At 36.2% G+C, this 27,584-nt stretch overlaps 1 protein-coding gene across 1 annotated transcript in view; it reads left to right on the top strand.

Annotated features, from left to right (window-relative positions):
* Positions 1-27,584, top strand: part of ANOS1 (anosmin 1) — a 127,107-nt gene that overhangs the window by 20,919 nt on the left and 78,604 nt on the right. The window contains exon 2 of the mRNA XM_065741374.1: positions 8,185-8,232. Within this exon, the coding sequence (XP_065597446.1) occupies positions 8,185-8,232 (48 nt within the window). The remainder of the gene's footprint in view (positions 1-8,184; positions 8,233-27,584) is intronic.

The following is a 27,584-nucleotide window of genomic DNA, read 5'->3' as shown; positions in this document are numbered from 1 at the left end:
AGGTGGTTTAGTTCCACTGGTCAGATTTCAGTCTTGCCTCAAACATACTGTTGAAAAGTAATTTCAGAGGGCATAAGTGCTTAAGTTTATTCTGGATTGGTGAGACAATTCTGTGGAAAGTTTTCTAGCTGTTGCATAAAAAGGTATGCTCTTTTCATTTTTCAGCCAAGTTTCCAAATTAAAATGAGAGCCAGTTATTTGTATGCAAAAGGATAATTAAAATGCCAGAGCCCAGGAGAGATGTGTGAGACTCTGGTTCCCTATTTTGTACATCTACTTTGAGTTCATGTTTATGCTCAAGAGAAATAACCTTGAGAAATAACATTTTCTTTGTGATTTTCTATCTGTTGGGCTTGGTATCTCTTCTTATTAAGTGTTCAGGCTTTTCTGAAATTCATTCCTAGGTGCATGCTTTGGCATTTGGGATATTAAAAGCCTAATCTGAATTTTTTAATTCCATTCTGCACCTTTTTTTCACACATTAGAGTTGAACCTAGGAATGCATAGTACTGCCACTGATAAGTCCTTATATTAATTTCTGCCTTAGTAAATATGGAGGCAGAAAATGTATATGGGGCACAGTATAAGAAATATTTTAACATTACATATGATTACATGCTGCTGAACTTTTTGAAAGTTTAAGAAATATGTTAGGAATTTGTCTCCTTAGATTCATCACTGCAGCAGCTATTGATTTCTTTGCTCTATTCTACATCATTAGGAAACTTTGAAGGGCTTGTTTTTATGCTTCTTTTTGTCATTAGAGAGGTCATTAGAAGAGATAGTGGTTTCACTCAAAAGTGCATGTGAATTTTCACTTTTCTTCAGAGGAGAAGAGAATTCCAAAACTGGTAGAAGGCATACCAGGTATTGTCATCTCAGATTAAGTGGCTCATTCATTTCTCACAACTGATTTTTGATGATTCAAAAGAATTATATCTTCTAATATATAATTATGAACAAGGATACAAATGAAAGAAATTTTGTTTTTTTTTTTCCTCCATTAAAAGGATAGTGTCAAGTTGCTTGGGACTGAGTCTTCATTTCCTCTTTAACATGTAGTTTTATTTTTACTAGATGCTGCAAAACTTTATGATTTTTCAGGGCATGAGAGGACACAGAACACAGAGGCTTCTACCTTAGCTGCTCAGGGCATTTGTTTACCATAGGAAATTAAGCATGTACTTAGGCCTGCTGAAATGAAGCCCACTTAAGACTGTTTAGAGATATCAATCAATTTCATTGCAAGTAGAATCATAAAATCATTTAGGTTGGAAAATACCTTTAAGATCATCATTCTAACCATCAGCCAAACACTGCCAAGTCTATTACTAAACCATGATCACATCTCTTAAATACCTCTAGGGTTGGGGACTTCACTACTTCCTTGAATAGCCAATTGCAATGAAATAAACACTGAAAATATCCAATCTAAACCTCCCCTGGTACAACTTTAGGCTGTTTCCTTGTGTGCTGTCACTTGTCACCTGAGAAAAGAGACCTACACCCTCCTTTCTGTAGCTTCGTTTCAGGTAGCTGTGGAAAGCAATGATGTCTCCCCGGTCCTTCTCTTCTGTAGATAGAACAACCCCAATTCTCTCAGCCATTCTTCGTATGTCTTGTTTTCTTGTCTTGTCACCAGTTTCATTGCCCCTCTTTGCATGCACTTGAGAAGCTCAATATTCTTCTAGTGAGAGGCCCAAAACTGAATACAATACTTGATGTGTGGTTTCAGCAGCACTGAATATAGAAGGACAGTCCCTTCCCTAGTCCTGCTGGCTGGTCATACTATCTCTGATGCAGGCCAGAGTGGCACTGGTCTTGGACACCTGGGCATGCTGTTGGTTCATGTTCAGTTGGCTGTCAGCCAGGCCCTTTAAGTCCTTTTCTGACTGTCAACTTCCCAGCTACTCTTTCCCAAGCTTCTACTGCTGTATTGGCTTGTTATGGCCCAAGTACTTTCTGTGGTTTGTGTTTTCATGAAAAGTTTGAATGATAAATTTTGTAATATTTGTATGAATATTTTTTTCCCCTTTCTTTCTGTAATCACTGGATTTCACATAATCACAGCACCTATTTGCTGACCTCTAGAGCATTTTGCTGCCTGCTGTGAGCCTGCTTCTGGGGCATTAGGAAGAGGCTACTGGGTATGATGAAGGCAGAGGAATACTCTCTACTCTCTCTACTCTCTTTCAAGCTGGGTCACAGTAGGCTGCAGTTAGGAAATTATGAAATATTAAGAGACTTTCTTTCCCTTGGGATGATGTTGAAATTATTGGGAGCACAGGTAGTGTTCTCAGTCCTCCTAGCTGGAAACAGGTAGAAGAGAATGGACCAGTTATATGAATGACTGCATGGATAGTGTTGAGCTCAGGGTTTCAGATACTCAAATGTGATCTCAAATGGATCTTCAACAGACTGAGCATGTTGACATCCAATTGAATGCAACTGACCAGGAGAGGCAAGCATATACAGGGCAGGAAGCTGGCTTGGCTGATCACCAGAGCTTTAAACTAGATTGACAGGGGGGATGGGCAGTAATTCTAAGTGAAAGAGAAGGGCTGAACACTGTCACTTTAGGAAGCAGCAGAGGAAAGCCTCAAATTTGTCACAGAGGAATCTGAGGTGAGAGGACAGTGATACCAATAATCCAGATGAAGTGCCCCTACACCAGTACATGCAGCATGGGAAAGAAGGAGGACTAGTTGAAAAGCATGGTGCAATTAGAAAACTGTGATCTCCTTGCTAATGCAGAAACAATAGGATAAATTGCACAATGAGAATACTACAGTTGAGGGCTACAAGCTTTTTAGAAGAGATAGGCAAGGCAGGAGGGACATGGAAGTTACTTTCTATGTTAAAATGTGGGTAGATTGCAAAGGGCTGCCTCTGAGAAACAGTCATGATCAGGTTGAGAGCTTGCAGGTTAAAATAAAGACAAAATCAGTAAAGTATAGCTGTTCGTTGGGGTTTGCTACAAACAATCTAATCAAGAGTAACCTATTGACAAGGCCTTGCTTCAGCTTCAAGAGTCGTCTTGGTTGTAGGCTCTCATCTTGATAGGGGATTTCACCCACCTGCTGGGAAAGCAACATCATGGTCTGTAAACAATCCAGGATACTTCTGGAGTTGGTTGAGGATTACTTCCTAGTCCAGGTGTTGGACAGACCAAACAGAGAAGTGTTACTGGACTTGGTGCTCACCAAGGCAGAGGGAGATCATTAAAGATATTAAGATTAGAGGCAGTCTGAGCTGTACCCTGGCTGAGTCTGTGATTCAAGGAATACACACTTGGCAAAGAGCGGAGTCAGGACCCTAAACTTCAGGAGAATGAACTTCTGGCTGTTTAGATGAGAGCCCCTGGAAAACTGTGCTTGGGGACATTGGAATGGAACAGAGCTGGCAGCTCTTTAAGGTTGCTTTTCTGAGGGTACAAGAGTTCACTATCTTCCAGCATAAGAAAGCCACCATGGCTGAGCAAGGCCCTGCTGGTCAAACTAGGAGAAAGGAAAGTACAGGCACTAGAAGTAGGAACATGAGACATGTAAAGCATACAGGGATGCTGCCAGGACATGCAGAGATGGGATAGGAAAATCAAGGCATGGGTGGAACTGCACTTCATGGGATATGTGAAAAATAACAAGGGGTTCTACAGGAATGTTGATCGGAAAAACCAGGACAAGGAGAGCTTACCTCCTCTGATAAATTAGAAGGAATAACTGGCTTCAAGAAACACGGAGGCTGAGATTTTCAAGTTCTTTGCCTCAGTCTTCACTGTCAGTCAGACTTCTCCCTACTTCTCTCATACCTGAAAGTCTAGGCAGGGACTGAGGAAATAAAATCCCTCCCACTTTAAGAACAGAGCAAGTCGAATACTACTTCAAGAGGCTGAACTTATACAAGTATATGGACTTGGATGACATGCATCCCAGTGTCCTGAATAAATTGGGTGATCTGGTTACCAAGCCACTCACTGTCATATTAGAAAAGTCATGACTGTCATGGACAGTCCCTGGTGACTGGAAAAAGGGAAATACCACTCCTATTTTTAAGAACGTGAGAAAGGAAGACCCGGGGAACTACAGGCCAGTGCCTGAGGAGATTGTGGACCAGATTCTCCTGGTGTTATGTTAAGGCAAGATGAGGAAATGATTCAAGACAGCCATCACAACTTCACCAAGGGCAGAACATGCTTGACCAATCTGGTAGCCTTCTATACTGGAGTGATAGCACTGGCAGGCAAAGGAAGGGCAACTGATGTTTTCTACCTGGACTTGTGTAGGGCTTTTGACATGTTCCCACATGACATTCTCATCTTTAAATTGGGGAGATATGGATTTGAAATACAGAGCATTCAGTAGATAAAGAATTGGCTGAATGATTTTAGCCAGAGGGTTGATTTGGATCTATGCCCAGCTAGATGCCAGTGATGATTGGTGTCCCCAGAGGTCAATTTTTGGAGTGGTTCTCTTCAACATCTTTATCAGAAACCTAGACAGTGGGATTGAGTGCACCTTCAGCAAGTTTACTGATGACAGTAAGCCAAGTTGTGCAGTTAATACAGTGGAAAGAAGAGATGCCATCCAGAGAGTGGTAAGCTAGGAAAGTGGTTCCACATGAGTCAAAGTTCAACAAAAGTACAAGGTGTTGCATGTGAATTGTGTCAGTTCCAAATATATGTACAGACTAGGAGAAAAACTCATTGAGAGCAGACCTGCAGAGAAAGACTTGGAGGGTTCTGGTGGATGAAAAGCTAGACATGAGCCAGCAGCCCAGAAGACGCACTGTATCCTGAGCTGCTTCAAAGGAGAGGTGGCCAACAAGATGAGAGATATTATTGTCCCCCCTTTACTCTGCCATCATAAGGCCCCATCGGGAGTAGTGCATTCATATCTGGGGTTCCCAGTGCAAGATGTGGAGCCATTGGAGTGAGTCCAGAGATCACAAAGGTAATCAGAGCACCTCTCTTATGAAGATAGTCTGAGGTAGATGGACTTGTTGAGCTTGGAGAAGGCTCAGGGAGACTTTCTTGCTTTCCAGGTACTTAAGGGGAGGTTATAAGCAGGAGGGAGACCAACTTTTTACATGATCTAGTAGTGATAGGATGAGGGGGAATGGCTTTAATCTAAAAAGAGGTATGTTTTAGATTAGATTTTAGACAGAAATTCTTTACCAAGTGGTTTAAGGCCATGTTGGATGGGGCCCTGGTCAGCCTGATCTAGTGGGTGGGCAACCCTGTCCATGGCAAGGAGGTTGTAACTAGATGATTTGTAAGGTACCTTCCAACCTAAACTATTTGATGATTTTATAATTCAATGTCTTTCACTTGTCCAAACAGTCCTTGTCTTTCAAGGTTTTGTTCTATTTGTCTACATTCTTCTTTCAGGCAGACTGAAGGCACATGATTATCAGGTGGTGGCCCGAGTTCTTCTTGTTTCCCTCTACTATGTGATATTGGAGACTGTTAGTCTTGTCTTCCTCAAGTCTTTCATGCGATGCATTAGTGCTGAGAAGATAGACTATGTGGTTTGTGCAGTTAAGCACAGCTTCTTCTCTTTCCCATGCAAATAAGTTACCTTATGGTCCCTTTGAAGGTACATGAATGGGAAGCTTATAAACAGAAAAACAGGATTTAACTCTTCCCCAAGGGCATTTCTACACCGTGATTCTAAGACCAAGTCAAAACTGTCATTGGCATAAGTCATATCAGGAGCGGCTTGAAGAAAAAGCAGATGTGAGGGAACTGATGATTTTTGGGTTGCAAAATGCTCTAGATAAAACACAAGATTTCTGATATTTTGAAATTAGAGTTTCTACCAGGTCATTGGATTAAAAGCAGTAAAAATAAAAAACATAAGTGAACATTTGTGTAACTTGGGTTATCCATTTGCTAAGGTGGAGAACGAAGTGTGTTCTTGCTTCCTCTTGTACCCTGTGGTTCAAAGCACAGTGCAGTGAAAAATCATTTATATGTTAGTTTGTATGAAATTAGCCTTGTTAAACAGTACTTTAATGTTTTGCTATACTTACTTTTCAAGTCAAGTAATAACAGTTTTTAGTGGAGAAATGAAAATTTTTCTAGACAATATACATTGTGAATAAGGAGAGACACACATCTGGACATTTACTGCATTTATTGTCTCAAGTAACAGATATAATTCAAAAGCAAGAGTGCTTTTTTCTAGTTCAGTAGAAAGCAGTAGCATAACTGAAACAGAGTTCTGAGCTACTACTAATCTGTTATTACAATCAGCTACTTCTGTCACATTTTATATGAAGAAGAAAGGGAGGATAAATTGGAAGCAGCACATAAAATATTGTTTTAACATTACTGTTGGCTAGATCTGTAAGTGGAGATAATAAATCCTCATATGGCACTGAGGATAATACTAAAGTATTCCCACTAGTGTGTGTTATTTATGGCTGTTCTAAAGTTTTATTTCTTCTATATATGTCTCTTTCTTTTTGAAGGGGTTGGACCTGACATGTTGCTCATAGCTAGCTCTTCTTATGTTAACAAATCTCAATTTTAGCTAAATTCTATGGTAACGTAAGAAAAAAGTAGTATTCTAAAATCAAATAATGATTACCTAGTGAACTGCTGAAATGATAAAACTAAACATATGTTCATAAAATATTTAAATTAAATTGTATGAATTAGAATTTTGAAACTACTCCTAAATGAGCCTGGAAGTGGAAAGGAGTAGATATGTCTCTACATTTATTATTCCCAGAGCCCCTTAAGTAATACAGGAGTATAAATTTTTAGCCTTAGAGCTCATATGAACAAAAATGATATATATAGAAATTTAGTGCTTAAGATACATGAATAACATGCAAGTTATATGCTTTGTTTTGATTCCTGAACTTCCCGGTGTGTCTGATCCAAATCTATATTAATGACATCTCATCAATAAAAAACACCCTTAGTGTTGAAAATGTAGAAGACATTGATTTATCTTACATGGCTGAAACACCAGTTTGTAGCCTAATTACCTTTTCCTCCCTTTTTTGATTTTTCTGCTAACCAAAGCTTAGAAGATTATTTCAATTGCCTTCAGGAGTGACTCCCTGTTGGTACTTTTAGGGAATCATCTTTGGTGAGCAGTTCTTCTAAAGTGCAAGAAAGAGATATCCTCAATTAGATGATTGATCTAATTGAAAGTTTTTCCTACTATCAAAGGAGAGAGTAGAAATTTTTCTTTTTATTTTTAAAAATTTTTAAAATTTATTTAATTTTGTGTGCTTGTCTTTAAGTGCAAACGGCAATTCTATATCCTGTTGGTATAATTAGAATCACCTGTGTTTATGTAAGAAGATGATTTCTTTGTTGTACAAGGCCAGGATTGCCCAGGTCTATCTTATATTTTTTCTATCCTCCTCAGTACAGAAAGTGGATGTATATTTTGTCATGTGTTAGCCCCACAAACGTTTCTGTTTCCTGAACTGTGGCTTCTACTGGGAAATACTATTTCCAAAACTGACCTTTTATATTTTGCTGTGGTAAAATTGCAGGTTGATGAATGTACCCATGCGTATTTCATATTTGTCTTTTTATTTTCATCACATTCTCATTTGCTTTAGCTAAAAAAATATTTTGCACATGATACTGAATTCATTGTTTTGCTGCAGTTTAAGGTAAATAAAGAGTTCCTGACCAGTGAAATGTGTTGTCTTGTGAAAAATATTAATCAAAACTGTCATGGTTGACTTTTGACAAACACAGTTCACATTTAATCCAATTTTCTATTTTCTTCAAGGATATTCATTATGTTTCCTTGTTAATTTATTTTAAGTATTGTGAAATATTGAAATGTAACCGCTGAGCTTTCAGTTCATTAATCACTAAATATCCATATCGATTTCTTAAATACAAGTATTACCTTTGCTTTCTTGCTGGTAAATCTAGATAATAAGTGTTAGCAAAAGCGGACTAAGAGGAAACTTTAGCAAATTTTCCACCAGCTTTACTTGATTAAATGCTTTTGTATCTTTTCTCATGTTCACTTACACTTGCCTGAGCCTTTTACTCAGCACAAAGGAGTTGGATTCAGAATTGTTACTAATGCTGTGACACATCATGCTCTAAAAAGAAGTGGAAGGTTAATTCTGTTTGAAACTGTTAGGATGGATCAGATCTGTTCTTAAAAAGATAGAAATACATCTTTTTAATTTGTCTTTCAGAACAATGGATCACTTGCTTGGTGCCAGAATCACAAACAATGTTCAAAGGTATGTCCTTTTCTTTCTTATCCTGTTTGTGAAGTTATATGGTGGCTTTCTGTGTTCTCTGTATATTAAGTACTTTTCATCTTTTATTTGGAAACCTCTAAATGTCCAAAATTAAAACCAAGTGATCTACTCTTTTTCAGGAGAAAAGATCTTGAGTATAGGTAATCTAATGTAATTCTCAATCATGAAAAGAAAAAAGAAAAAAAAGGAAAAAAAGTTGGTTGATAAGGGATTTTTTGTGATTATCAACAAGCTTTACACTGGCTGAAATCTGGTATATCATTTTTGTTTCAGTATTTTTGGATATAAGTAGTAAAACTGTCAATGACTTTAAAATATTCACTCAAAAGTGCCAAGGTATGCCAGCATTCAACTCTTTATACAGTTTGAGTATTTAATTTTTAGCATGACACTGAATTTCTTTGAAATGATTCTTGAAACAAATCACTGATGCCCCGTCTAATCCTAGCATCCAGACCTGGCAAGCTTAGAGAGTATGTGAGCTAACAGTCAACTGACTGTGCAAGAATATTATTGTGGTATCTGAACAGAAATGGCAATAGTTTGGGAGCTTGGATGGTCAGAGTGGAATTACACATTCTAGGTACTGTTTGTTCATAAATGTAATGAGAAATGCATCTTCTCAATGACTTGGAAATATACCTGAAAATTGTGAAGAGTTTAATATTCTTATCTAATCTTCCTGAAAATATATTTCTATAATAATATGGGCATTCTATCTTCAGTTTATTCTGTGAAGGGTATATTGCAAATTGGATTGGAACAAAATAGTATAATTCTGTATTGTTTTCTTAATCTATGTGAATGCTTATCTTGATTTGTAATGTGATAATTCCTCCACATTTGAGAAGTGAAATTGCTGGTTCACTGAAGAGATAATCTAGTTTCCTTTGAAGTGCATGAGATTGGAAAATGGAAATTAACTGTTACTGACTGTTCCAAATAAAACAAATTTGAACACTGTCATTGGTATTAAAAACTACATGTCACAATGTCAGTAAAAGGAGAGTGGAAAAGATTTTTTTTTTCACACTGCTACGTGTTGAATTTTTGCAATGAAATCTTATCATTCTGGAGAAAAAGGGATTTGTTATAACTGAATTGCTTTTTAAGGAGGGTGTGATGGTCTTGCATGTTACTGCAGTGATCCTGTTGTACTTTTTTAATTTAGTTATCAGTGCTGCTGTGGTATCCAGTCTGAAAGATTTTACAGTTGGTTTGCATCTGCCTAGCAAAGAATGAGTCATATCTGAAAAGCGCAGCTTTTAAAGCAAGTTACACAAATATCTATCTGAATCAATCTGAAGTTCATAGAATCATAGAATAGCTTGGTTTGGAAGGAACCTCAAGGTTCATCATGTACCAGTCTCCCTTCCACAGGCAGGGTTGCCAGCTACTAGATCAGATTGTCCAGGGCCAATCTTAAACCCCTCAAGGAAATCCTGGAAGAAACAACTGTCATGACACATTTAATATAGGGCTTTTGCATGTGTTTTCTCCTCATTGGAAAGCCTTTGATTTCTGTTTTGGATTCAGTTTTCCTAGGCCTGAATTAAAAAATGTTGCAAATCTTTGTTATTCTCTGAGAATAAGATTAATCTGACACAGAAATCTGTAGTAATTTTGTGGATGCACTTTTGAATGTAGAATAACTAGGATAAATCTTGGAATACTAGTGTATTATTCTAATTATTTTTTTTCCTCCTGGAAATATGTATTCTTTTATATGTAAGGACACTTCTGTAGTAGAACACTGCTGTAGAAGATCACTTTTTAGTTCATTTTGTTAGAAGTACCTCTGAAGTTAATTCAAGCAATTACACTGTTGCCCTCTAATACAAATGTAGCCAACAACTGTTAGTTAGAAGATGAATTCTTATGAGAGAAACCAATTTTTAAATAGATGCAAATCTAATGAAGTAAAATAGATGTTGCTCTCATAGGAATGGTTGTAGACTGCTACCTATATCTAGCTCACATTACTATTTTTGTTATGTTAATGAAGCAAATCACAAAAGCATGACTATGAACATCAAAATATGCACCAATGATTTTATATGTAATTTAAGAAGATTTCTCTAGTGGTCTATTTTACAAAGTCAAACACAAGGGAACTGTGTTTTAAGATTAGATAGTGAATTTATTATGTTAAAAATATTCTACAAGGGTTGCTCCAAAATTTATTTCCTGTTAATCTGACCCACTATGTCGGAGGCAGATGTTGATGATACTGCAGTGGAGGCTGTACCTTCTTACCAATATTCCATTACATTTTGTTGCTGTGTGGTAGATGGCAGCGGAGGGACAGTCTGACAGAATGGATTCTGCATGGAAGAGTGAATGAAACAAAGATGTGGAATTTAATTCCTCCATGCAGAAAAAAATGGCATCCACTGACATCCATTGATGCTTGCTGAACATTTCTGGAGACCAAACAGTGGACTGTGAGCACAGTGAGGTGGTGGGTGATGTGCTTCAACTGTGGTCATAGCTGCAGTGGTTTACCTCCATTGGTGTAGATTTTTTCAGGTGCTGCATGCAGGCTCTTGTTCATCTCTGGTGAAGAAGCATAGCTAATGGTGGTGAGTGTTGAAAACTAGTGTTTTGTGATTGAGGATTTGCTCTACCAAACAGTGTTATTATATGTTGTAGTTTCCATAGAACAAATAGGAGACATTACTTTCAGAACAACCTATATGTTGCCTATTTTGGTAACAGCAGTTATTATTCACTGCAATCACACACTGTCGTGTCTTTGCTTCTAGGGAGCTCAGTGGAAGATTGAGGTCTTTCTTGGGACTCTATCAATTGCCCAGTTGTCTTATACTTCAAATATGAGTGCTGAGGTAAACATGGAGACTGTAGTCTTGACCTTTGTACTGTAGTCAGTGAAGTCTGTCATGAGTGTCTAAAATAGAACAAAATACCTTGCAAAGTCAACTCAAATGTCGCACTGGAGGCTGGCTCTGTTTGTACAATAGCAATAAACTGCTGTGTTTTGAGCTTCTCCACTGACTATATATTTGCTATTTAATTTAACCTTCAAATCTTTACATAATTCTTATTTAAATCTTTGAATTTCCTTAACTCATCCTCTGAAAACCTTCACATGGCCTTATGCCTCCTTCTCCCCTCTATGGTCTCTATTCTGTCCTCACTTACTCATTTCCTACAGATCTGTGGAAGTATCACTGAACTGATTAATTTGGAAAGGATCATTTAAGATCTTGTAGTGCAACCTCCCTGCTCGAAAAGGATCAACTGGAGGAAGTTGTTTAGAACAGTTGGGTATTGAGTATTTCCACAAATGATACCTCAGCTTCAGTTTGTTTCAATATTTGTCCATTCTTTTTTTCTTATGTCCAGAATGTATTTCCTGTGGGATTTTTTGTTTTTGTTTTATTGTTTGTTTTTCAATTTTTATTGTTTTAAATTTGTGCCCATTGCCTCTGGACTGATCAGTGGTCACTACTGGAGGAGTCTGACTACATTTTCTTTTTCACCCCTGTAAGGGGAAGGTAAGTTCCCCCCAGGCATTTGCTTTTCCAGATTGAACAGTCCCAGCTCTCAGCCTCTTTGCATATGGCAGATGCTCCAGTCCTTTAATCATATTCATGGCCCTTTCTTCTTCTCTGCCTATGCTTTCTAAGCCCAAAATGATTCCTGCCAATTGTCATTCACAACGATCCTTCCCTAAATCCCACTATCTTCTGTTGTTTTATTAACACTGAATCTTGCTAAACTGAATGCAACACATAGAATTACTGTTTCAGTTCTGTCCTTGCCAGTCTGTGGGTTCCATAGTACAGACACTATTTATTTCTCAAGCACTAGGAACAAGTGCTTCCCTATGAAACGAGTCAAACACTGGTGAGAATAACACAAAATGACGAAGTGTTCTACATTTATGCTAGTTTAGTGAAAAATGCATTTTATTCCAAAAAGGGTCCAGAATGACTTGGAAAGACGTATACATATATAAATAATAAATGTGTATATGTATTTTACAGTTCCTTACACAAGTTTTTTGTTTTTAAAGCAACTGAAAGTCAAAAGACTAGCAGGCATAATTTAGAACTGCATGTGCAGTGGCATTTGCAAGGACTGGAGATAAATGGAGATCATCATAATGCACTGCAGTAGAACTTTCTTGTTCGCAGCAGTCAAGGCACTGGTCCCTGATTGATTGAATCTTCAGGAAGGCTGAAAGGCTATTTTTAGTTTTCAGGGCTTAGAAGAAAATGTGAAAATAAAGATAAATACGTTTACAAATGCTGCAGCCAAATTTAACATACTGGTTCAGAAAAAAACAACCTTGATTTCATTTTAGAATAAGACACACTACTGAATTCAGCCTGTGAGCAATTCTTCCAGGTTTCCAGCCGAGCACTTTTCAAAGATAATGCAGGTGGAAAGATGAGTTAATGGTTTAAACAATTAGAGATTTGATGCACTCTTCCATCTGTCAAAGCCCACTGAAATGAAAGCTCACAGTTTTAATTTGTGCCTCCAGCATCAAACTCAGTCTGAAATGGTGTCAGTGATTTGCCCTGCCCACAGTACTGTCATTCTTATGGTAAGCATTCTGTGCACACATGCTGGGAGACTTTTATCAAACATATTAGTGTGCATTTGAGAGATCATTAGCCTGAAATAGCTGGAACATTCCAGGTTTCTTAGCCTGGAAACTCACATCTCTGCTGGAAGGAAAGTTGAGCCACTCTTATTTACACAAGAATGCTACAGCAGGATAGGGATAACTTTGTAATAATTAGGAGGAACAGTGATTCTTCTATTGTCAATTATCATGATTTAAGTGCTAGCCCTGAGGATGAGGTAATTGATGTTTTAATTTTTTTTTTTGAGAGAGAAATAGAAAAGGAGTAAAATTTCCTTCTTAATATGCTAGACAGTATATTTCTTTCATCTACTTAAAGATAAGGTAAAACTATTTAATAGAATCTGAGTTTATAAGAAATGCTCACAGTGTTAGTTTGCTAAACAGATAAATAATCCTAAGCATATATGAAATAAGAAGGCAGATTTAATACTGCTTGGATTACTGTGGATGATTTAATTTTTCATTATATTCATCTACAGAAAGATAGAGGGGGTGGGAGAATGATAGTGATTAGATCAATAAAACTAAAGTAGTTGAAAGTTGACTGAAGTTTCTAGATATTTTTGTTTGAGGAAGTAGGAAGAAAGCTTTGTGATTCAGTGTTTATATTTATACAAAAGGATTAGTGTATAAATGTGCAATGGTGGCAGAAATCCTTTTGTTCTCTGAGGGCCTTGAGAACTGACAGATTAACAGTTAAAATCCAAATAATGTTTACAATATTTTGTAATCTTATGATGTATTCTCTGTACTTGTAAGTATCAAGTTTTATTTTTTGAGTATCAAAAAGCAGCTCTAGTAGAATATGCGATATTGAAATAAGAGGAAATAAAGTTAATACTCATAGTTGTCATGCAAGATCACCATTCCAGTCTCCTATAGTGTTACCAACTAGACAAGTAAACTTGCAGGCATAGAATTGCTATTGGAATAAGTTACTTAATCTCTATTACTTGTTTTGAGTGGTACTGTGAGACAGAAGGGGTTATTTCCTAGACACTAGTTTAGGTTACTTAACTTTTAATACTTATTTGTTCAACTTGAATTTTTTTTGTCTTAAAAACTAGATCTATGGAGCTCCTGGAAGGTACTGTTGTGGCCTTCCTTTCATATGGTTCTGCTGATAACTTTCTGTCTCTATAACAAGTTGTTAGACTTACATTCTTTTCATTTTTTCTGCTTTTAAAAGATAATCACCACAGCCTGAATCCTTACGATGATTAGAGAGGAGACGATTATATTGGTTGTCTCCCTGTGCAGCAGTTTTTCATCCATTTGGAACACTGATGAGTTTCTCATTGGTCTTCATCATGGGTATATAGAAAAGGATGCCTGTTTTGGATCTAGCTTCTCTGGCTGGTTGTCCACTTGCTAGCAGAAGTAATCAAGGCTGGTCACTGTGCTGTTTGAAATTTGAACTGCTGAATACTGAGTAAAATGAGGCAATACTGTGCATAGCCAGCTGAAGATTAAGTAGCCCTCTTTCATGAAGAAAGGACACAAAATTGTCATTAGTGGCTGAATTGAACTAGCACTAGCTTTGAGGATAATACAGGATCCTCAACTCTTATCTCAAAAATGCAAATGTTGACTTTAGACCTTAGTCTGTATACTCTACAATATATACAAAAATGCTCTACAGCTAAGGAGAGAAATGTGTGCATGGGCACGCATGCACACACATGCATAACAGATATTTATTGAGACTGGCATTCTGAAGCACTAAATGCTTCTTTAACTTAGCTTTGTCTGCTTCAGTGAACACTGTTCAGAAACCAGGGATATTGAGACTGCAAAACCCTTTATTTAGAGGTATTTGAGCACGAAAATAATCCCTTCCTAGAAACTTTTGAAATAGCAGCTGAGCTATGCAGCCTAATCAACTGTAAATCTTTGCCATCTAGCAAGGAGTTGATTAAGTAACATCTTGCAGAAGACCAATCGTCACTGGAGCAGCACTGGTCAGACAGGAAAGACAGACAATACTACTGAGACTAATACTAATTAGCAGTATATATGCTTTAAAACAAATAACAAATTTATCCTTTTAAAACTTTAGAGTTTCCCTGGGTCTTTCACCATTCAGGTTTTTCTAATTTTGTACATATTTTTTCCTCATCTTTCAGTTATTTGGCAGTCAGAACGCAGAGGTAAATATATAACATACAGGTGTATTTGAGATTATGATTTCTCAAACACGTTTTTAGTTCCCTAAGCTCAGCTGCATGAATTTTAATAGCTCATATAAGTCAGAGAATCTGTACAAAATTTATAACTTTGCAGTTGAGATCAGAATCTTAATTTTGTCATACTAAAGTATATTTCATTAACCTAATTAATTTCTGATGCAAAACAGGCTGTTATAGTCTGTTTAAATGTATGATCCTTTTCTCCTCTTGTGGGAGACAACTGCAGAATTAGATCACATATAGCTCCAGTTAAGTGACAAAGACAAAATGTTCTTACATTGACCTTTTAATGTAGTAATAAAATACATTCAAGACACTGTAAAGGGATAGAGCTTGAAAACCATGCAAGTCTCTATCTAACACTTGACTTTAAAAGGAGTTTTCGTTGAAAATACCAAGGGCCTTATCCAAAACCCACTGAGGTAAGGAATAGTGACTTAAACAAGCATAAGTCAAGATTGTACTTTTTCAAGTGACTAACCTTGGAGTTTCTCCATTACCATAATATTGAAGGACATATAAAAACATGTTTAGCTGTTTGAAGATACTGTGCTGAGAGGAAATCAACTATCATTGAAGCTCACTGCTAAGGAGGTAAGAGCCCTTTTCTCCACACTTACATTGAGTTGTAAGGAGTGCATTGAACTAGACATAGGAGCTATGGCTATTTTTCACTTCTGAGTGCCTGCAAAGAATTGAGGAGCTGCCTAAGCTCAGGAGCATGGTCCTTCCAGAAAAGGAACTTGCACGTTAAGACTCATACACTCAGTGTGATATTTAATATGCATTTAATTAAGCTAATTGATGTTTAGTATCATCTGTATATTAGAATAACTCTCTATGTTCAGCAAAAACAAATTTTTCTAAGCGGGTATGATGTCAAAAAGCTGTTGTGTCATGGAGTTTAAGCAGATCTTGATTTTCATTGGACATTTCTGCCTAAAATCAGTTCAGGGTATAGTATCAGGTTAATAGATCAGAAAGATAACCCTTCTTTGCCAATTCTTTAATAATAATCATACTTACTCTAAGAACCACGTTCATTTGGATTTTAATCAACTCAAATGTTTTTAATTATTTCAATAGCCTGAAAATTTTGAATACACAGAGGCAGCGTAGAAATATACCAGGCACAAATTTCTGGGAGTAAAATACTGACAGAAAGCAGACACAGGAGAACACTCAAGCCTACTTACCAATACTGTAACCTTTCTGAAGACATATCTATTTCTGAAATTGAAGGCTACTTCCTGCGCTCTAATTTTAAATTGGTTTACATCTTCTCCTCATACAAAATGAAGAATTACACAGGGCATAAACTAAAGGGGAAAATCATAACCATATTTCTTGAATATTGATAAATGCATTTAATGTTCATGGGAAAGGTGAAGAAATATTTTGGGTTCATTTTCAATATACAGAGTTCTTCACAAAGGAATACCATCAGGATCCATGAGGTGGAAATGAAAGAAGAAAAAATAACTATTCAGCTCTGTACCATTTTATTGCTGGCACAAATAGGCATAAAAGGGAATTGGTTTTTTTTCTGAAGGTTTTTTCAGTTTGTGTTTAGAAATGAAAGATTTGTGTAATTAATTCTGGAAAGAAATTTTTCCTCTGTATTATACTATGGGAATCCTGAAATTATGAACAAGGAGCTTTACTCCATGATATCTAATGCTGTGTTTGCAAATAGATGTAATATTTCTGGATTCCACTAAATATATGCAAAAATAGAAAAATAAAAATAAAGAGAACGGATGCCATTTTTTTTCTTTCAAAGAGATGATATTTTTATTACAGAACTATATATATATGAATATATTCAAAATATATTAAATATCCACAATGAATCCAGGCATGTGCAAGAAAGGAAAATTCAGTTGCAGCAATTGAACTACATCATTTGAGGACAGTAGAAATTTTCCAGATTTGGAATCCAGAACCTATTTTTAAAACAGTTTCATATTAGGAATGAAATATCTCCAACTTGTTGGTTTATGTTAAACCTTTAGCTGTATAGTAACCAATTTATTTTGAACTTCTTCTGGATATAAATATATTTATTCTACATAAATCATAATACTCTGTTAGCCCTGGTAAACATGGCTAGAAACCAAGGTATTGCATAGAGTTCCTACTCTGTCATTGCTTACAACTTATGTCCATACAAATCAGACTTCATCAGCAAGTGGATTCTGATATGTTGCTCTTTGTAATTTTTCCAGTTTGGCCTAAAAAGGCCATATAGAGTACCAAATACATGCTTGATTCATGCTGCCCTTGTTAGGAGGAGTACTATCAGTGCTTGCTTTCTGGGTGGCAAGAGTGCTCAGGAAAGTGTGTGGTCAGACTCAGCAGGCAGAGATCAGTCTGGCTACACTTGTTAATTTTTGTTTGGATCTAGTGATAGCCAAAGAACTCATTATTCATTCACTAGGTGGCAGGAATAATGGACTGTGAGCATGAGAAGGAATCAGAGGGTCCTGGGTGCGACTCATGTAAGGTTAGAAGTTGCAGATATAAAGAAGCACCAAGACAATAAGAACTGACAAGTAACAATTTAAATCAATGACAAGCTTACAAACCTGTCATAGCCACCTTGAAAGATCATCAGTTTGACAAATATTTTTTTTAAGAACTGCTGGTGTCTCTGAAAAGAAAGCCTCCAAGAGCTTTATACTGAAAAATCTGTTCTGCCCATATATTATTTATGATTTACTTTCCTTTTATAGTTGAAGATATCTGTGTAATAGGAGTACTGTGGGTCTTTAGGGTTACTACTCCAAGTTTTTGTTGTTGGAAGTCATCTTTCTCTTTGAATCATCATATATAACTCCTATGATAATTGTGATTACATTTTTTGGTAGGTAAAAATCCTTTTATTTGTTCATTTTATTCAAAAGAGGAATTAAATCTTTCAGTTTCGTAACAGAATATTTTAAAATTGATCAATAGTTAAATAATATAGTTGAATAACAAATGTTTCAAAACAAAGGAGATAACTGGTTTGATGCTTTCTTGCCTTGTTTTCTGCTTTTAATTTTTAAATAAAGTGAAACCATAACTCAATGCAATTCTATAGTGTGGAAGAACTTTTAAAGATAATAGTGCTGTATAAAATCACAATATTCATTCAAAGTAATATCTGATTCTGAAAATCATTTGATTTTCATGTTTCCTGGAATAAGGACTTTAAAATATTGCAGAAAGAATTTAATTCCTTAAACGGCAAGGAAGTAGGTCATCAGCATCTTCAGAGAAAGGCTTCTTTGTTCTCATTATTCCTAGGTTCATCACTCTGCAAATACATTTTATAATATATTTGAAACTGGTTATGGTAAGAAAACAAGTATATCTATATGCTATTATTTAAAGATGTCCATTCAATTTTTTTTTTCCTGGAGACAATGACAGTAAAATAAGGTTGCAATCAATATTCATATACATTATTTTTAACAACTAAGACAGCAAGATTGAATGAATCAGAAATTCAGCCCTTGTTGCCTGATTTTATTGATTCAGTGGTTGGAAGAATGTTGTCTGTGAAACTGATTTAAGGTGTGCTGTGCATTTGTAAAGTGTGTAACTTGCTTAATGGCAGATCATACCAAAACATTGAAGACTTATGTGGTATTGTGTAAAAGGAATGGTAAGAGGACAGCATGGCAGTGAAGGAGAGCAGTACATCAGGGTAGAAAGATCACATACCTTCATCTTCACAGAAAACTGGCAGGAATGATGCCTGCCCAGCCAGGCAGATCATCTGATCTCTGCCTACACAGTCTTCCCCTTGTTAGGAAATGAGCTATGTTTTCTTCTTATATAAATTCAACTTTTATTCAAAAAGAAAAGAAAAAAAAGTTCACCAAAAGGAAAATGCTTACTCTATGATCATTTGAACAATTTTTTCCTCCCCAGCTTGTCATGGCTTTCAACACAGATCAATGCAATTCAAGCAGATGCATGTTTGGCAAGTGTGTTTTGAGTTTGCACAGAAACTTGCTTGATTGATCCATTGGTTCAGTGTGACATGTTAAACGCATTATGGTTTAGTTTTTAATGTTTTTTTCCGGGGAACGGCTGAAATACCTCAATATAGTTGTATGTTTTATCTCAGTTCTATCAAATAGTGCATTTCAATGAATGCTCTTGAATATATTTTATACTGCTGTCATAGAAAGCTAGTGCATTATTTTTTTACTACCAACATTTGTCGGGTGATGACAGGTTATCAAACAGTATGGAGCTGTTTAACACCTTTGAAGAAGACAATAAAGAGACTTGTGACACTTTGGTTAACAAGAAGCACAGTATGTTTTGAGAAATCTGTCATTGAGAAGACAGGCCTGTGAAGATGTCAAGCTTGTTTTGACCTTTCTGCTTCTTGTTTGTGTTCTAGTATTTCAGCTTTGCAAATGACTCCGCATTGGGTACTTGATTTGAAAGCAGACATACAACCTAGAAATGATATGAATAGATTTGAGAAACTTGGGTAAAAAATAGTTTTTTTGTGATGTCTACAATTGTTTATCGAAACACTGACTACACTTTCTCTTCATGGCTACAAAATATTATTAAAAGTAGTAAAAATAAAAATTTGTCCTATTTAATTATATATGTAGTTTTATATATGTAGTTATATGTGTGGTCTGTCAAAGTGGTAAATGTTGGACTAAGTCCAAGTAGTACTGATGCATAATACTGTATGCCTACAGTAATGTGAGCTCCTCTGTAATGATATATGACATTCTTTTTGCATGCTCTGTGCTATATTTTGCCCAGCATTTGGATTGCATGATATTCTGACCTTGTCTGATTGGTGATCTCATTTACTGTGAATGTTGCAAGAACAGTAAACAAAGCCTGAAAGAATTGTCAGGCCGCCAAGTTGTATTGTTCTGTATCTTTTCAAGACAATGCCACAGAAGTTTATCTGTCTTGACACCTTTGTCTCTTGTATTAGGAAAGCCTTAACAAACTTCTCTTTAGTTTGATGGTCTACCAACTAAAAATGCCACATTGTATGAAGGGAACAGGTGGAAAGGCTTTTAAGAAAAGGCCTCGGGGAGATGGAATAAGATAGAAAAAAATAGCAGCAATGGAATTGTGTAAGGGATTCTGAGGTTTATGAAATTGTATGATAAGAAAAGCGTACAAAACATGTAAATAACACTTCAGTATTATGATTTATAAATTAGTATGAGTATAAACTTGTTTACAAATACATTCATTATAAACATAGGTGTTTTATTTTTTTTTCATGAATTCAGCATCCATTTACAAACATTACTGACTGCAGTATTTCCTTAACTGTTCTCTTTTACTGTGTTTTCCTTTCATCTTTCTCTCTGACTCTCCCAAGAAACCTATAAAAGAAAAATGTTCAAACTGTAGGAAGATTTTGCTTCTAACTCCTTAGTCTTTGGAAAATGTGAACCTTAATTGGTGCATAATTTACTTTAAATTGAAAATAGAACTTGTTTTATTAGATTATTTAAATTCTTTGATTTTAGAGTTTTATGTATGAGAGAAACACAGGATACAGAATCACATCTTGATAATGATACTGTAGTTTCATCAAATTGCTTAAATAGCTTTTCTAACCACTTTGCTTTTAATGAGAAGGTGTTGTTGACAGTACACATATTAAGTAGGCATTTGGAAACAATGAGAACATCAAAGATGAGGGAAGTATATTAACAAAGTGGCTGTCAGAATAAAAGTGTGATTATAGCATAGTTTTACTGAGGTTTGAGTGTAAGCTCTAATTTATTTATAACAAAGTTAATCACCTTCTAGTTGAACAGTTAAATACTGAGGACATCTCTTTTTTGAGTCTTATTGCCACAGCCAATTGACAGAAGATAAGCTTTTGTACCCATCCCACCATGCACTTTCAAAGTGCAGTGGAGCTTATTATAAATGAATGACTCATACACAGGGTGGAACAAATACGCCATTGGTAGCCTACAGAGATAATAACACTGACCTCCGGTCATTTTACAAGAGAACTCTCTCGTGTAGGTCGACTTCCCACTGCTTTAAGCCCAACCTAAATAGGCTATTCATGGGGAACTGGATTGACAGATTAGAGATTTATACGCACAAATACGGGCATTAGCAACATGGTCTATGCACTTTAGGACACGCAGAGGTAGTTTAAATGATCTGACCGCTAAAGGCAAAAGGACATTTTTCTGTAAAGTAATAGGTTTGTAAACTTCCTTCAGACTTACTAAAATATGAAGGACAAATATATAAAGGTTCAACCTTACTGTGTGTGTTTATATAGGTCTTCCAATAGCATGAAGTTGTTCAGAAACAAGGGTTATGTTAGCATTCACATCTCATAGGTGATACTGGGAGTAGGGGAAAAGAAGACTAAGTCAATATATGCTTAAATATGCATTATTTGCTTTCTGCCTTGTAGTATACATGTACAGAAAAAATGAGTAATGAGAATACATAATTTCATAAAACCACAGATTCTGACATTTGTCACATTTAGAAAGATCATGAGATAACAAATTAAGCTTTGAAATATGATAAAAAACACTAGTGATAAACACACTGGTTCAAATGTTTTGCATTGTGTTGCAAAGTATATCCTATGTCACATATCTTCATCTTCCAACTGTAAAGCATTAATGTTCATGTAGTGCAGTTTGTCAGTAGATCAGCTCTACCTAGGATGTACTAGGAAAAATTTTAATTTGTGCTTTTTTGCAGAAACTGGTGTGCTCTTCTGCCTATTTTAACAAAAGGTTTTATTGAAATGAATGATTTCAAAGAAGATAACAAATTACTGAAAATAAATGTTTACTGTATTTTCTCTCACAGAGGGAAGAAAAACAAAGGAAGAGCAAGAGAGCAGGGAAGGAGAGGGGGTACATTCTCCCCGTTGCCTTTCTTCTTACATTCTCTAACATTAATTTAAAGGAAAACAGATGAAAGAACAACCTTATGTTATTTTCCTTATTTCCATTAAAAAATGAGAAATTTAGTAGGATCTTCCTTCTCTTTCTCTTGTCCCCTTAACATGGAACACTATGACATGCAGTTTGATATATCAAAAATATTTTGAAAAATGATTCTTCCAATTATGTTCTACTTGCAGAAGGAAGGCAAATGCATCACTGATACTTAGTTTATAGAGAGTGAGATAGTGAAAATGTGATGGAGATACACATGAAAGGAAATTGAAAGACTACAAATGGGAGTTTCCAAATTTAAATATAGCAGCCTGATCCTCTTAGTCACACTTCATGTGAGAAGCAAGACATTCTGACTAGATCTAATAACATAAGCTACTGTGATATATTTTCAAGATGTTAATTATCTGAATCTGATACCATCAAATTCAACATTTACTGAAAATACTGAACATACCCCTTGTTTTAACAGTTTCTAAATTTAACTATTTATTCATCTTATTAAATGATAAAATTATTCTTGTTAACAGGTAATACTGTAATACCTATATATCTATATATGTTTTAAAGTAGTTTTTATTCTCACTGAAGCAGATGAGTTTATGTTGGCAATGACATTCAATCACCTGGCTCAGGAGGCTTTTTTGAAACTGAATCCAGTGATCTTGGTCATTCCTCCCAAAAGACAAATCCAGCATAGCTTGTCTTACTTTGTACCCTGACAAAACTTCAGTGAAATTCAGGGCACAGTAATGACACAAAGTCTTTTCCTAGCAATTACTTCATTCCAGTTGAAGAGTTTGCAATCCTGCTACAGCCTTGAGGTGATTTTCTGTTTGGAACTTGCAGGAGGTAGCTTACAGAATAGAAAACCATTTTCTTTAGAAAATGGTTAAGGACTGATATTTTCACAAAACTACATTGGGTTGTGAATCTCAGTTTTTATACATAATTCATACTTTCATAGCTGTATTTTCACATTTTTTATTTTTTTTAAGTAGAAACTGGTAGAAAAACGTAGAAAAGGTAGAACATTTTCACTTATTTTTATTTCTGCTGTATTATCTATAGAATCTAGCACCTGCCTATGTAGAAATACATAATTCTGAAATATGTTACCTTCTCTTTAAATCCCCCTTGTTTAAACTCTATTTTTTAAAGTGCTAAGTGCTTAAAAGCCTTTTGATTCTTCTACTGTGTGAATTAGTCTTGATCTATATAGTAACTTTTTCTAGCATTTACGAGACCGTGACTTTTTAAGGGGAAGTTGCCATGAAAAGGAAGAGAGGAAGCACAAATATTTGTCATTTTCTGCTTCCAGATATTATGCATATCTTCTCACCTCAGCTTTTAGCTTCCTGATAACTACAGACCTTCTTCCCTTCATAAGGAAAGAATTTTGGAAGAATTTTTCTTTGAAAACTCTGTTTTACTTGATTCTAAGTGCAGTTTGAGTGCTTTACATCTGCATCTGTTCTCAGATTTGCTACTTCACAAACAGTTACTTTTATACTTTCAGGGGACAGAGACTATCCCATCCTGAGGAAACTGTGAATTAACATAAATGCCCAAATGTGTTTGTTAGTACTGTGTGTCTGTGAGCTTTTGAAATGATGAAGATGAGCTATTCATCTTGGTGAACACTTTAGTTCCTCTGGGCTTTTTGTCTGTTTCTCTTTTATGCTTGACAGACAGTTTGGGAGAGAAATACCCTAGTTTTCCTGTTTTGGTTTATGGAATATATTTTTATAAAGCTTATGTCTGAAAAGGCCGTGTTTGCTCTTGAACATAATCAACTATTCCAAAATACTAATGACTTCCAGTATGTCTTGAGAGACATTTTTTAATAAGGCATTTAATATGGATTGTGCAGTAAGAGGTTCTAACAGAAAGCTAGAAAATTATTAAATAAAATAAAATAAATTGATCATCAGTATCTCCACTTGGGTCTCAACTTAGAGATACGTGTACATGCTTTCTGTATTATATCTTTCAGGTAAAATCCAATTCCCAATGAAATATGTGTCTTTTTTTTCTTTTCTGTGTGTCAGTTGTTAAGGAGTACCATTTTTTCCACTAGAACTGGGAAGAGAGTGTTATCCTGAAGCTGAGCAGTGTTGCCCCACTTATGACAATTATGCAACTCCACGATTTGCTTTTGCTTGTTGATGCAGAAATCTTTGCAGATAATTGCATCCCGAGTTCCTAGAGTCCATAGACTATCTATAAAAATGTCTAAAATAAATTTCTGTCTGCAACTACTGTAAACTCTGTTTTACAAAAGGATTACGTCCAACCGAAATACTGGGACTACAGTATTGGTAGTTGCCATAGTCTTTATATCGTGGTTCACTCATCAGTTGTATCATGGGAAACTTGTTAGGCCATGGATTTGTTTCTTAAAGAGCTTTTGTACATATAGCTGCATGGTATTCTGTTGTAATCAGAGCTCTTGCTGTAGAGTGAATGAATACACAACAGCACCCTTCTCTCACTACATAGAAAGAGATCCTGGGTAAACTGCTTTATCAGTCTCTGCTTTGAGGAGAGGGGGTTAAACTAGGTGATATCTGGAGCTGACTTCAAACTTAAGCTACTGTGGGATATAGACATAAATGTCATCGTGGAGTATAACATAGCAAGTAAAAATTAGACCACTGCATTGTTTCTATTATGTGTTTCCTTTGAACAATGAGTTTCTTACTAGCCAAAACAGGTGCTTTAAGATAAAAAGTTGAAAAGATATGAAAAATGGAAGAGTTGGCAGATGCTGTCTTCATTAGCCAACATAAAATGGTCTATTTCCTTTGAAATGCAGATTTTGTTTAAAAGAAGAAGAGAAAAACAGCAGCATTTAATTTGAATTCAGATTGATGTGAAATTTTTTTCAAGGAGCAGATAAAATGTCTTGGAGGAGGGGTGTGTGCTAATTTTAGGCCTGTACAGGCTGTCTCTTGAACTTCAGGGAAGCATCACTGCTTAAGTTTTAGTGATCTATGTTGCAATGGGATATTGGAGCTAGTACTGGTTTTTATTTCTTCAATTTACATTTGCAGCTGATTTTATTCACAAGAGAGATGCTGCTTGTAATTTTTGTAGAGTTCATAATTATGAATTTCTAAAAATAATAAGTTGTGCCACACTGAGTTGTGATATTTGACAACAAATAGAGTTATGCTAATATTTCCTTTGAGGCAATAGCTAAGAGGACTAAATTGTTGTTTGTTTGTTTGTTAAGTTTATATTCTTTCTTATTACTGCACAGAGTATAAAGCCATGCTGGTCTAAATTACTGAATGAGAGTTTGAAAATTGAATACCTCTTCTCATCTCTCATTTAGATCCTGTAACTTACTTTCATCCTTTCTGCTCTATTTTTTTCCTCAACTTTTCAGTTGATTGCGCTTTCTCATTGTGAGCATTCATTTAACCATATTTCAGATTAATATGTTGCTAACTGGGTAAGATCTCTGTTTCTATTTGAAAAATGGATAGTTACTTTCACAAGAGATGCTTCTCCATGAAAGCTACCTTTGAAAGCATTCTGATGGACTTCCTGGTTTTTGATGTGTTGTGGATTCTCTTCATACCTGATGATCTGAATTGCTCTGGTGAGTTCTATTGAGCAGTGAGTGTTTATGTATACATACATACCTATGAGAGTGCTCCAAAAGTAACATTGGCCTACAATTTCAGAGGGGGATGTTGGTGGCATGGCAGTAGAGGTTGAACCTTTCCGCCAATATTCCATTACGTTTTGTTGCTGTGCAACAGATAGCAGCAGAAGGGCAATCTGACAAAATAGCATCTGACATGGAAATACTGGTGAAGCAAAGGTGTGGAATTGAATTCCTCCATGAAGAAAAAAAATGGCACCCACTGACATTTATCAATGCTTGCTGAAAGTTTCTGGAGAGCAAACAGTGGATGTGAGTGCAGTGAGGTGATGGATGGCGAATTTTAACAGTGGTGACAGTGACATGAAAGACACACCATGTTCTGAACAGCCATGCACATCTGTCATGCAATGAAATGAAGAAAGTCTTGTTCAGCTCATGAACAGCATGAACCAGGGAACTGTGAACAAAGCTGAATATTGGCTTAAGCACATTGGAAACAACAGTGGTCACACTGGAATATCACAGCATTTGTGCTGAGTGTGTCCCACTGATGCTCATATAGTAACAGAAAGAACAGGGTATCCAAGTTTGTTAGGACCTATTGAACCACTGTGGAGCTGAAGCTGACAGTTTCCTGGATCACGCAGTTACCAGTGGAAACACCTGTGATCCTTCTGGATTTCCTGGAACAGAGAAAAACTATCACTTCTGATTGCTATGTCAGGATGCTGATGAAGCTGAAGGCTTGAAAATCCAGAGATAGGATAGAAAAGAAGACAGCCTTTCTCTAGCAACATGATAATGCTGGGTCCCATACCAATTTGAAGATCATGGAGGACATTGCCAGTCTTAGTGGGAATATCCTACCACACCCACTATATAGCCCAGATTTGTGCCTTCTGAATTCCATCAGTGTCAGCGGTTTGCGGGACAGTTCGACCCGGTACTGTGACAATTGAGGCAGGGGACCCACGGGCCCACACCCCGGGGAAGGGGAAGGGGGAAAAGGGAAAAAGGAGAAGGGAGATGGGCCCAGGAACAAAACAGCAGCAATGATCTGAGGAGGAAAGCTAATTTACTAAATAAGATATCAGAAAGGAAAATAACACAATATAATATAATATAATTGGAATTGGGGCAAATGAATCAAATAAAATGAGCAAGAGAGAGAGTGTCCGATAAACCGAAGGCCTTACGCTAACGCTGAAGGTGGACGACTGCAACAAACACCCACTGCTGAGCTCGGTCCTGAAGGGAAGAGAGAGTCCTGTGACCGCAGACAGTTTTTATCTTTCCCTCTGAGCATAAACACGTAAGAACGCAAAGCATCGCAAAGTCCTCTGGGGAATGGAGTTCTTCTTCTCTTCTGAGACAGGTATACCTGGAACTATCGATGATCCACGGAGCTGGAACATTAACTCTTTAACTCTAAATGCACTACATGATGTTATGATGTGGAATACCAGTAGCAAAAATCATAAAACCATGACAATCAGTTTGGGCCAATGAAAGATGAACTGCATGAGTGACATTTTTCTAGCAATGACATTGTCATAGCAGCTATGAAACAGTGGGTTACCTCCACAGGTAGGGATATTTATGAGTCTGGCTTGCAGGCTCTTGTTCATTACTGTTGAAAATGCATAGCTAATGATTGTGACTATGTTGAAAAGTAGTGTTTTGTAGCTCAGAATTTGTTCTATCAAATATTGATATTGTGCTCTTTGTGTCTGTTGAAGTTTCCATGGAAGTAAGTAGGAAAAATTAATTTTTGTGTAGGCATATTTACTTATGTATATGTGTGTATATGTAAGCATGTGTATATATAAATATTACTGTCTTAGTCTTAGATGCTGACAGACAACAGGAGTTTGAAATCTCTAGATTGTGTCCAGGGAGTTGTTATCTTATTTATGATATTCCTATTTCCCAGTATACCTGGATCTTTCCTGATCTTATTAACAAAA

The sequence above is a fragment of the Cyrtonyx montezumae genome, unplaced genomic scaffold (genome assembly GCF_038088225.1).
Source record: "Cyrtonyx montezumae isolate F1298 unplaced genomic scaffold, pur_monq_1.0 scaffold_3, whole genome shotgun sequence".
In the NCBI taxonomy this organism is placed as follows: domain Eukaryota; kingdom Metazoa; phylum Chordata; class Aves; order Galliformes; family Odontophoridae; genus Cyrtonyx; species Cyrtonyx montezumae.
Note: the sequence above shows the minus strand (reverse complement) of the source record. Positions and strands in the feature narration are given on the sequence as shown.